Here is a 12,384-nt window from a genome sequence, read left to right as displayed (position 1 = left end):
GAGAATGTTTAAAATTATAAACTTACCATCGGTGTAGGCAAAGCAGCAGCCAGCTCTCAAAAAAAAATTGTAACAATATAGGTTGGGGTCTGGGTTGTCCAGAAAAAACAGCCTCCGGGCAGCGTACGAATCTTCAAACATCCTGAAAATATTTGGTAAATCAAAAGTGAGACTTTCGTCCATGGAGGGCGGCGGAGCGGGGCGGGCAGCCGCAGGATCCGAGGGCGTCCGGGGGAATGGAGCAGGCTGGAGGCTGCGGAGCGGGCGGCGGCGGCAGGCGCGGGGTTAACAACTCTGCGCTGGCGGGCGAGAGGGCGGGCACGCACGCCCATTGGCTGGCGGCCTCCGGGCCCCGCCCTCGCTCCCGCCTCCCGCAGCTCGGAAAGAATGCACGACTGTGCCATTTTACACCAGGCTCGGGAGAGCGCCGCCGCCGCCCGGGCCTGGCTCTGGGTTGGGGAGTAAGTGACAAGCACAACAATGGCAGCGGCCGCGTCCTCGGAGCATCTGGGCACGCCCTTGCGCGTGGTGTGCTGTGCTCCACGCGAGACGGCGTCCGTGCGGGACGTGGATGTGGACGCGGCCTCTCGGGAAAGATGCCCATCCGAGGGTGCTCGTTGCGACGTCCCCGAGGGCCTCCTTCAGCCGCGAGCACCGCGGTCCCAGCTTTAGCATCGAATGAATCCTGACACAAATTGAAACCGTATTCAGCTCCCCCACCCCCTCCCCTTTCCACGCTGCTCCCAAACCCCTTCCTGGCCGGCCCAGTTCTACCGCTCCGCCTTACAAACAAAATGGCTGAGGTGTCCAGTTTTTTTGGATCCTTCCACCCGGCCTCCAGGAAGTGGTAGAAATTCAAAATAAATAAAGCCCTAAAGTACACCCCTGAGTCTGAACTCCTTACCAATCTTTGGTGCTGGTGCTAGCGGGATGTCTAGGAAATGCACTCTTTTTTTATTTTATTTTTTTTGTTCTTTTTTTCTTCTTTTAATCGTTTTGAAAAGAACATCAACCATTAGGGATTTACTTGATTGTAATGTGAACTTCTTGCTTTACATATTTATAAGGTCTTTCCCCTAACTTGGCAGACTTTCAATTAAGTGGGCTGGGAAACTTGATTATCTGTAGTTGGGGGGCTGAGTAGGGTTGTTGCAAACAGGCTTTTTAAAATAGAGTCTGAAAATTAAACATAAAAATGTTAGAGGAATCCAACACTTGTAATTGCAATTGTAAAGTCCCCAAAGTCAGCTAATATCAGAGTGTTTCAATAACTTAAATGTGTGAACTGAACTCATCGACTGTGCAATTAATTCCTTGCCAGAAAATTTCTAATAGGTCAAAGATGAAAGAAAATACCAGTAAGATCAGGACAGGAATTAATGAACTAGAAAGAAACAAATAAACAACAAAAACAATTAGAAGAATCATTAAAACAGAGTTGATCTTTGAAAGGATAAACCAGATTGGTAAAGTGTTAGTTAACAACACAGAAGAGAAGACCTAGATAAATAAAATTAGCACAGAGAAAGAAGCCATTAAAACAGCTGTCAATTCAGAACAATCTTTTAAAGGTCTTCTCTTAAAAACATACTAAATTGAGAATCTAAAAGAAATTGATGAATGTCTAGATTCACCAAGCTTTCAAATTAAACCAAGATGAGACATACACTAGTTAAACAGTGATAGCAAGGAGTGACGTTGAAGCAGTAATTTTAAAATCTCCCAATTAAGAAAAAAAAGTTCAGTCCCAGATACATTCACCAGTGGATTTTACTACAACTTTAAAGAAAAATTGACACCCAAGATTCTCAAGTATTCCATAAACTAGAAAATAGTTGACTTTAGACCATGAAGGCAGAAATAGCTTAATATACATAATTGAAAACTTGTAAACTACGTAAATGGACACAAGGACCAGAATCACATGATTATTGTGATAGATGAAAAACAAGCCTTTGACAAAAAACTCTTCATGCTAAAGTCATGGAGAGATGTAGAAGAGACAGAGCATGCCTCAACATGATAAAGTCTGTATATGACAAGCCTACATCCACCATAGTATTAGATGGGGAAAATCAGCATTTCCACTAAAATCAGGAACAAGGTACAGGGGTTTACTTTCTCCAATTTTTATTCAATATAGAACTGGAGAGGGAATCCACCCTGATGTCTACCAACTGATGTACAGTAAGAAAAGTGTTGGGCATGTACACGTGGAATTTTATTAGGCTGAAAGAAAAAGCAAAGTCATAAAATTTTTAGGAAAATGGATGAAACTGGAAAATAATTATACTGTTTTGAGGTAGCCCAGGCCCAAAAAGACAAACACACACGTTCTCTTTCATATGTAGAGCTCAGCTTCAAGTTTTTCTGTTTGTGTTTTAAATTTGGAATGTCCCTAGAGATCAGGAAAGGGATGGTGAGAGGGGGAGGGGAACTAAATAGGCAGGAGAGGGTAAAAGTCCAGAGTGGGAATACTGGGGTTAAAGCTTTAAGCTGGAATGGACAAGGTGTAAGTTAACCAAATCTAAGAATGTATGAACAAGCCTGAGTGAGAGGAGGTGCACACCCTTAGTCCCAGCGCTCAGGAGGCAGAGGCAGGCAGGTGGGCCTCTGAGTCTGAAGCCAGCCTGGCCTACAGGACAGGAGTTTCCCCCACTGGCAGCTCTGGCTAGGCTACACAGAGAAACCCTGTCTCAGAACAACACAGACAAACAAACAAACCAAAACACCCTATAGAAACCTACCAGATTTTGTGTGAGTGTGGGTTTCAAAGAGTTTGAATGTAGGCACTGTGTATGCGTGGGCAATATCCCAGAAGACAAGAGACATTTAATGAAAGTGCTAAGCTTGAAACACTATTGTTTGAAGACACACCATACTTTGGTTATAAGACAGTGACAAATCAGGTGGAAACTAACTTGGAAATTTCCCTGGCTCCTTTCAAAGAAGGTGCTCTGTAGGTTGTTAGGGTAGAAAAGTCGTGATCGTGGAGTCACTGAGATCAAGAGGAAAGAACATAGAATCAACCAAACAGGAAGCTGGCTCACTGAAAAAATAAGATTAACAAACCCCTACCAAAACCAAGCCAAAGAAAGAAAAGACACAAACTAATACAGTTACAGATGAAAAGGGGAGATAGCTACCGACTCTAGTGAAATAGAGTCATTAGGGGGTGGTTTAAAAAGTTATATTCCAAAAAACTAGAAAGTGTAGAAGAAATGGAAAAATTACTAGACATATATGACTTAGTAAAAGTAAGTCAAGAAAAATGAACAACTTAGGCAAATCTGTTACTATCAGTGACACTGAAGTGGTAAAGAGATGTCCAGGGCCAGACAGACTCACTCCTGAGTGCAGCCTAATCATTAAAAAGGGCTGGAGAGCCGGGCGGTGGTGGCACACGCCTGTAATCCCAGCACTCTGGGAGGCAGAGGCAGAGGCAGGTGGATTTCTGAGTTTGAGGCCAGCCTGGTCTACAGAGTGAGTTCCAGGATAGCCAGGGCTATACAGAGAAACCTTGTCTTGAAAAAACCAAATCCAAAAAATAAAATAAAATAAAATAAAAATAAAAAAAAATTAAAAAAGGGCTGGAGAGATGGCTCAGCTGCTAAGAGCACTGACTGCTCTTCTGAAGGTCCTGAGTTCAAATCCCAGCAACCACATGGTGGCTCACAACCATCTGTAAGGAGATCTGATGCTCTCTTCTGAAGTGTCTAAAGATAGCTACAGTGTACTCACATATAATAAATAAATAGATAGATAGATAGATAGATAGATAGATAGATAGATAAATCTTGAAAAAAAAAGCTCACATCAATGCTACACAAAAATCCATGGACTGACAGGGAAGGAGCACAACCACGCTCATTCTATGAAGCTAGTACCACCCTGGTTTCAAAACCAAAGACTCACTCACAGAGACAAACAAACAAACAAACAACAATAATGAATCATAGATTTCCCTAAATAATGATACAAAATCTTTTCAATAAAATTCTTGTAAACCAAATTCAAGTATATATTTATATCACACAGCATAACCAAGTTAGTTTCATTCCAGAGTTCAAGATAGTTCAATATCATTAAGTGTGATTCTAAGCATAGATAGACTTAAGGACAAAAGCTACAGACCATCTCAATTAATTCAGAAAAGGCCTCTGACAAAGATCATCATTCTTTCATTATAAAAGCCCTAAAGAAATTAGGAACAAAAAGAATGTACTTTAACATAGCAAAGGCTATATATGACATATATGACAATGTTACAGCAAACATAATATTTAAGAGAAAGAGACATTTCCTCTACAGTCTGGAATTTGACAAGGGAGTTCAGTCTCTTAAATTTTACTCCAGGTAGTGCTTGAAAGTCTTAGGTCAATGAGATGATTTAAATAGAAATGGTCCCCATAGATTCATGTGTTTGACTGCTTGGCCCATGGGAGTGGCACTATTAGGAGGTGTGTACTTATTGGAGGAGATGTAGTCTTGTTAGAGGAAGTGTGTCACTGCGGAGGTGGGGCTTTGAGGTATAATATATGCTCAAGCTCTGCTCAGTGTGAAGCATAGTAGGTCTCCTGGCTACCTTTGGATCAAGATGCAGAACTCTTGGCTCCTCCAGCACCAAGTCCTTTTTAAGAGTTGGCTTGGTCATGGTGCCTCTCTCAGCAATGAAATCCTAGTGAAGACAGGAGTTGGTACCAGAGTCTAGGGTATTGCTGGGATAAGCCTCACCATGGTTTTGTTTGGAGGAATGTGGATTTTGGGACTTTGGATTTGGAAAGCACTGAAATGCTTTGAAGTGGGACTTAATGGGCTATCCTAGTAGGAATATGGAAGATCTTGGTGCTGAGGATCATTTGAACTCTGGGGGCCTGGCTCAAGAGATTTAAGAGGAGAAGAATTTTAGTATGTTGTGTGGAGATCATTCTTAAGTTTTGGTGAAGAATGTGACTGCTTTTCACCCTTTTCTGGGAAGTCTACCTGAGGCTAAGATGTAGAGATTTAGATTGGTTGCATTGAGGAAGGAGGACTCAAAATAGCCTAGCATAGACTCTGCCCTGGGGTTCACTCTTATGAAGAGCATTTTAAATAAGTGTAGTAAACTGAGAAAGGAAAAATACAAAATATATGGTTCAAGGATTAAAAGGGCACCAGGAAGTGAAATGAAGCTAACTCCTGTGTTCAAGGATAAAATGGAATTAATGCAGTGGTGACCTCAGGGCAAGATCCCACCAAGCTAAGCTTAATTTTTTTTTTTTTTTTATGTATTTGCAGTTGGACAAGTTATATCATGTTAGGTGTTATTATTACCTGGTTATTATTTTCATTTGGATATATGATTATTTGGACATATGATTATGTGTCAAATTGATAAGAGATAGATTATGATGACTATTCTTGATTGTCAACTTGACTGTATCTGGAAAAACTCCAATCCAGAACTTTTAAAATTCTTGAGAAAACATCAACGAAGGTCCAGTCATGATGGTGCACACCTTTAATCCTAGCACTCAAGAGAGAGAAGCATGCAGATCTCTGAGTTCAAGGTCAAACTACAGAGAAAGTTCCTGGACAGCTAAGCTTAAGTAGTGAGGGAACCACTGAAACAGAAAGCTGGTGAAGGTTTAATGGAACGAGGGCCCATGTTCTGCCGGGGCCAGCCCTGGCAGGGTCTTCTTTCTTGTTGGTTCTTCTTGAGGCAGCAGAGGGGGAAGAATGTCGGCAGAGGGTAAGTCTTTGTCTTATGAGATATTTAGGGTTACTGCATAATAATTAAAAGTTTATTTATCTAAGCCTAAGTTATTTTGTTACTATAGCTGACCTGCTTTCTGTGTTCCTCTGAGGCAAGAAACTGTAGTCTCTGGCACTTAGCACCTCATCCTAAAACAGCAGGAGATTAAGTAAAGGATTAATTGTTAGAGGCTTTCCACTTCTGTCCAGATGCCTCTTGCTTGTCAGGCTAAGGGGAAGTTTGGAGTAATAAACTTCTATTGAACCAGGAGAAGAGAATAGCTCTCACAGAAGGAAAAACTTTTACATAGCAAATATGCATAAACACATAAGATCATAAACAAATTCATGCATATATGCATATATATATATTCAAATCAGTTGGGTCCAGCTTGCATACATTCTCACAATTACATACTTACACACACACATCCATACTTATGCATTTGGAGCAAAAGTCCAAGCATCAGTGCAGAAAGAACTCACTCATTCTAGATGAAAAATGAGCTCCAATCTTTACTGCAAAGAGAAAGAAAAAGCTTCTACCCTTTTAATGCTAAGTGAATTAAACCCAAATTTGTAAGAAGAAAGTTTTGTTCCTTTTAATAAGACTAAGCCTGCCTTGTTATTAAGAAAAGACCTGTTCTGTCCCATTGTAAGGAGAAGTCTTTCTGCTCTATCTTAAGTTCTGTTCAGATCTGACTAAAAAGTGTTCTAAGAAGTTCTCCACAGCTCAGTTCTGATTCTTCTCTTTGTCTTCAGCACTTATACATCTTTCAGAATACATGATCACATGGTAAAAGGTCATCACAAGTTCATACATAAAATTCAAATCATAAATGGAATAAGAAGCTTACAACAGTGAATGTTTACATGCATATCTATTAGGAATAATTATCTGGCTAAACGTTCATCACCTGTCACAGCTCCATAGGTTCATTGAAAGTTAAAAACCATAACTAAGTTATTAGTGAAGTTTTATATGGATAAACCCAGTCAATATTTTATCTTTTGTCCTAGCACCTATGTAATAATAAATCATTAATTTCCTTTTTATGATCATTGGTTAATGGTTTTACAACCTCTTGAAATGTGCTCTGAGTAGTAGAAAGTCTGGTTACTATCTAGAAGTAATTTACTGGTGACATATGGGAGACTGACAGAGTTCTCATTGCAGTTTTGAAAAGGATCTAATAGCAGTCCCACTATAAACGAGCTTAATACTGATATAATTTTTGGAATTCTTATAGGATCATCATCAAAACTAAGAAGTCATCTATTTGTCTGTAGATGTATAGCATCTCTACAAGACAGTACATCTTCATAGAGCTGCAGAGATCTGCTTAAAAGGGGTGGGCTAATACCTAGTGATTGTTATATATGTTTAACAGTAACAGGAAAATCATATTAATAGCAGGAATCTTTCCTAAAATGATTTTAGAGTTCTGTTGTAGATCTTAATCTAAGGTAGTCACCTCAGGAAGATCACCTGCTAGTTATTACCTTGTCCTATGATAGCTCCTGACAATGTTCCAGTTCAAGCAAACATCAGAACTTGGCAGCTTTGGCCATGTGGCTCTGGCTTTAGAGTCAAGAATAGAAGGGATTACTGGAACAATTGATGCTGGATAGCTGGAGCTAAGAAATTAGTGGTGAGTAAGAAGATACAGGCATCACTGTGGTGAAATCTTCTGGAAAGTGTTTTCTGTGAGCACAAAGAAGCTGTGTTTCCAGGGGAAGCCAAGGCTCTACCTTGTGGTGGTAGCCAGACTTGGTAATGGATAAGAGTCACCCAGGTGATACCTGTTTGGAAGGTATGAAGGTCTCATGGAGAGTAGCTGAGGCTTGGCATGGTGAGAGGCGAGAAAAGGTAAAGGTATGAGGTAAAGATACAGCCTCAGTGACAGTTGAAGGCCCAGGACTGAAGGGCTCATGAGAAGAAGCTGAGGTTTTGTGTCATGAAGAGAGCCTCTGAGAGACTATGGTGAGGCCTAGTTGTAGCAGAAGACCCCAACATATTGGAGATGTCAGTACCATGGGATCAGCAGTAGCAGTGGAGTGGAGTCAGCCAGAACTTAGAGTGTTTCAGAGGGCAAACCTGGAGAAGTGACACCCACCCTTTGGAAGAGCCCAAAAGATCATGGTTAGATCACAGATACTGGAACAAGAAACTATGAAGTTGAATTTGTTTTGGATGCCCTAAGATGCCAGAGCTGTGGGATACCTGTGGAGGAAAGATTAATAGGGAGTAGAACCAGTCCAAGAGAGAGAAGAGTGTTGCAGTCAACAAGGATGAAAGAAGTTGGAGATCTGAAGAGCATTTTGACATCAGACATGGAGATATATAGTTTTTGGTCTTGCTTTGGTCTAGTATTTTGTCACTATGCTCCATACCCTATATTTTAGAATAGTAATGTATACATAACTTCTGCCATAATATATTGGAAGTATGTAATCTGCTTTTTGATTTTATATGGAATTACAGTTAACAGATTGGATAAATCTCAAAGAGACTTTGAACTTTGGACTTTTAAACATTGTTGAAATTGTGATAGACTATGGGGACTTTTGAAGTTGGACTAAATATATTTTGTATTATGTTATAGCTAGACGTCTAAAGAGGCCTGGGAGTGGAATGTGCTAGTTTGAATAGGTATGACTCCCATAGAATCATGTGTTTGAATGTTTGGCCTATAGGAGTAGTACTATTAGGTGTGGCCTTATTCAAGGAGGTGTGGCTTTGTTAGAGGAAGTGTGTTACTGTAGAGATGAGGCTTTGAGGTAATATATACCCATACTCAAGCTCTGCCCAGTGTGAAACACAGCAGCCTCCTCCTGGATGCCTTTGGATCAAGATGTAGAACTCTCAGCCTCTCCAGCACCAAATCTGCCTGCATGATGCCATGCTTTCTACCATGATGATAAGGGACTGAACTCTGAAGCTGTAAGCCAGCCTTAATTATATGTTTGCCTTTATAAGAGTAAATCCCAGCAACCACATGGTGGCTTACAACCAGCCATAATGAGATCTGATGCCCTTTTCTGGAGTATCTGGAGACAGCTACTGTATACTTACAAATAGATAAATAAATCTTTTTAAAAAAAGAAATAAAAAATTGTCTTGGTCGAGGCACGAACTCCACAGACAGTCCTGTAATACCTAGAGGAAGCTCCACTCCCAGGCACTCTAACATGCCCAGGATAACAGGATCATAGGATCACAGAGACAGCTGGATTCTGTGGAGTTCTAACACAACCAGGATCAGAGGAAGGACAGGCTCCAGTCAGATACAGCAAGAACAGGTAGCACTAGAGATAACCAGATGGCAGGAGGCGAGCAAGAACATAAGCAACAGAAACCAAGGTAACTTGGCATCATCACAACCCAATTCTCTCACCGTAGCAAGTCCTAGATACACCATCACACGGGAAAAGCAAGATTCAGATCTAAAATCACTTCTCATGATGATGATAGAGCACTTTAAGAAGGACATAATTAACTCCTTAAATACAGGAGAACACAGGTAAACAGGTAAAAGCTCTCAAAGAGGAAACACAAAAATCCCTTAAAGAATTACAGGGAAACACAATCAAAAAGGTGAAGGAAATGAACAAAACCATCCAAGATCTAAAAATGGAAATAGAAATAAAAAAGAAATCACAAAGGGAGACAACCCTGGAGTTAGAAAACCCAGGAAATCGATCAGGGGTCATAGATGCAAGTATCACCAAGAGAATACAAGAGATATAAGACAGAATCTCAGGTGCAGAAGATACCATAAAAAAATTGACACAACAGTCTAAGAAAATGCAAAAGGCAAAAAGCTCCTAAGCTAAAACATCCAGGAAATCCAGGACACAATGAGAAGACTAAATCTAAGGATAACAGGTATAGAAAAGAGTGAAGATTCCCAACGTAAAGGGCCAGTACATATTTTCAACAAAATTATAGAAGAAAACTTCCTTAACCTAAAGAAAGAGATGCCCATAAACATACCAGAAGCCTACAGGACTCCAAATAGACTGGATCTATTTGCGCCACCACCGCCCAGCAAGAAACCCTGTCTTGAAAAACCAAAAACCAAAACAAACAAAAACAATTGAATAGTAAAAGCAGTAAGAGCCGAGCAGTGGTGGCATATGCCTGTAATCCCAGCACTCTGGGAGGCAGAGAAAGGTGGATTTCTGAGTTTGAGGCCAGCCTGGTCTAGAGAGTGAGTTCCAGGACAGCCAGGGCTACATAGAGAAACCCTGTCTTGAAAACAACAACAACAAAACAAAACAAAATATAAAAGCAGTAAGAGAAAAGGTCAAGTAACATATAAAGGCAGACCTATCAGAATTACACCAGACTTCTCACCAGAGACTGCGAAAGCAAGAAGATCCTGGGCAGATGTCAAACAGACCCTTACAGAACAAAAATGCCACCCCAGGCTACTATACCTGGAAAAACTCTCAATTACCGTAGGCAGAGAAAGCAAGATATTCCATGACAAAACCAAATTTATGCAATATCTTTCCACAAATCCAGCTCTACAGAGGATAATAGAAAACACCAACACAAGAAGGGAAACTACACCCTAGAAAAAGCAAGAAGGTAATCTTTCAAAAAACCCAAAAGAAGATTGCCATACAAACATAATTCCACATCTAACAACAAAAATAACAGGAAGTAACCATAATATCTCTTAACATCAATGAACTTAATTCCCCAATTAAAAAAAAAATCTACCAGGATGAACTCTCAATTCTGAGCATCTATGCTCCAAATTCAAGGACACTCACATTCATAAAACTTTACTAAAGCTCAAAGCACCCATTGTACCTCATACAATAATAGTGGGAGACTTCAACACCCTACTCTCAGCAATGGACAGATCACAGAAACATAAACTAAACAGAGACACAGTGAAACAACAGAAGTTATGAACCAAATGTATCTAACAGATATTTATAGAACATTTCATCCTAAAGCAAAAGAATATACCTTCTTGTCAGCACCTCATGGTACCTTCTCCAAAACTGACCATATCATTGGCCACAAAACAGGCCTTAACAGATACAAGAAGACTGAAATAATCTTATGTACCCTTTCAGATCTCCACAGTCTAAGGCTGGTCTTAAATTCCAACAAAAGCAACAGAAAACACACATACACATGGAAGCTGAACAATGCTTTACTCGATGATAAGTTGGTCAAGGAAGAAATAAAAAAAGAAATTAAAGACTTTTTAGAATTTAATGAAAATGAAGACACATCATACCAAAACTCATGAGACACAATGAAAGCAGTGCTTAGAGGAAAACTCATAGCTCTAAGTGCCTCCAAAAAGAAACTGGAGAGAGCTTACACTAGCAGCTTGACAGCACACCTGAAAGCTCTAGAACAAAAAGAAGCAAATACACCCAAGAGGAGTAGACAACAGGAAATAATCAAACTCAGGGCTGGAATCAACCAAATAGAAACAAAAAGAACTATACAAAGAATCAACAAAACCAGAAGCTGGTTCTTTGAAAAAATCAACAAGATAGATAGACCTTTAGTCAGACTAATCAGAGGGCACAGAGACTGTACCCAAATTAATAAAATCAGAAATAAAAAGGGAGACATAACACCAAAAACTGTGGAAACTCAAAAAAAAAAAATCATCAGATTCTACTACAAAAGCTTTTTCTCAACAAAATTGGAAAATCTGGATTAAATGGTTAATTTTCTAGACACATATAAGGTGCCAAAATTAAAACAGGATCAGATAAACCTTCTGAAGAGTCTCATAACTGCCATAGAAATAGAAGCAGTCATTAATAGTCTCCCAACCAAAAGAACCTGAGGACAAGATGGGGGTTAGTGGAGATTCTATCAGACCTTCAAAGAAGACCTAATACAAGTACTCTTCAAACTAATCCACAAAATAGAGTCAGAAGGAACACTACCCAATTCGTTCTATGAAGCCACAATTAAGCTTATACCTAAACCACACAAAGACTAAACAAAGAGAACTTCAGATCGATTTCCCTTATGAACACTGATGGAAAAATACGCAATAAAATTGTTGCCAACCGAATCCAAGAACACATCAAAATGATCATTCACCATGATCAAGTAGGCTTCATCCCAGGGATGCAGGGATTGTTCAATATACCAAAATCCACCAATGTAATCCACTACATAAACAAACTCAAAGAAAGAAACCGCATGGTCATTTCATTACATGCTGAAAAAGTATTTGACAAAATTCAGCATCCCTTCTTGTTAAAAGTCTTGGAAAGATTCAAGGCCCATACCTAAACACAGTAAAAACAATATACAGCAAACCAGTAACCAACATTAAACTAAATGGAGAGAAACTTGAAGCAATCACACTAAAATTGGGGACCAGACAAGGCTGCCCACTCTCTCTCTCTCTATTCAATAGGGTTGATGTTCTAGCTAGATTAATTAGACAACAAAAGGAGGTCAAAGGTATACAAATTGTAAAGAAAGAAGTCAAAATGTAGCTATTTACAGATGATATGATAGTATACTTAAGTGACCCCAAAAATTCCACCAGAGAACTCCTAAAGCGGATAAAACAACTTCAGCAAAGTGGCTGGTTATAAAATTAACTCAAACAAATCAGTAGCCTTCCTCTACTCAAAGGCTAAACAAGC

General features: G+C 39.8%; 1 protein-coding gene across 1 annotated transcript in view; it reads right to left on the bottom strand.

The window, feature by feature from the left end:
* Epc1 (enhancer of polycomb homolog 1) overlaps nucleotides 1–260 on the bottom strand; it is an 86,084-nt gene extending 85,824 nt beyond the window's left edge. Inside the window, exon 1 of the mRNA XM_052157766.1 lies at nucleotides 27–260. Coding sequence (XP_052013726.1) covers nucleotides 27–29 — 3 coding nt within the window. The 5' untranslated portion in view covers nucleotides 30–260. The remainder of the gene's footprint in view (nucleotides 1–26) is intronic.
* Between the last annotated feature and the right edge of the window lie 12,124 nt (nucleotides 261–12,384).

This window comes from Apodemus sylvaticus, chromosome 14, assembly GCF_947179515.1.
Source record: "Apodemus sylvaticus chromosome 14, mApoSyl1.1, whole genome shotgun sequence".
NCBI classification, from domain to species: Eukaryota; Metazoa; Chordata; class Mammalia; order Rodentia; family Muridae; genus Apodemus; species Apodemus sylvaticus.
The sequence above is the reverse complement of the archived record's forward strand: the minus strand, read 5'-3'. Positions and strand labels throughout refer to the sequence as shown.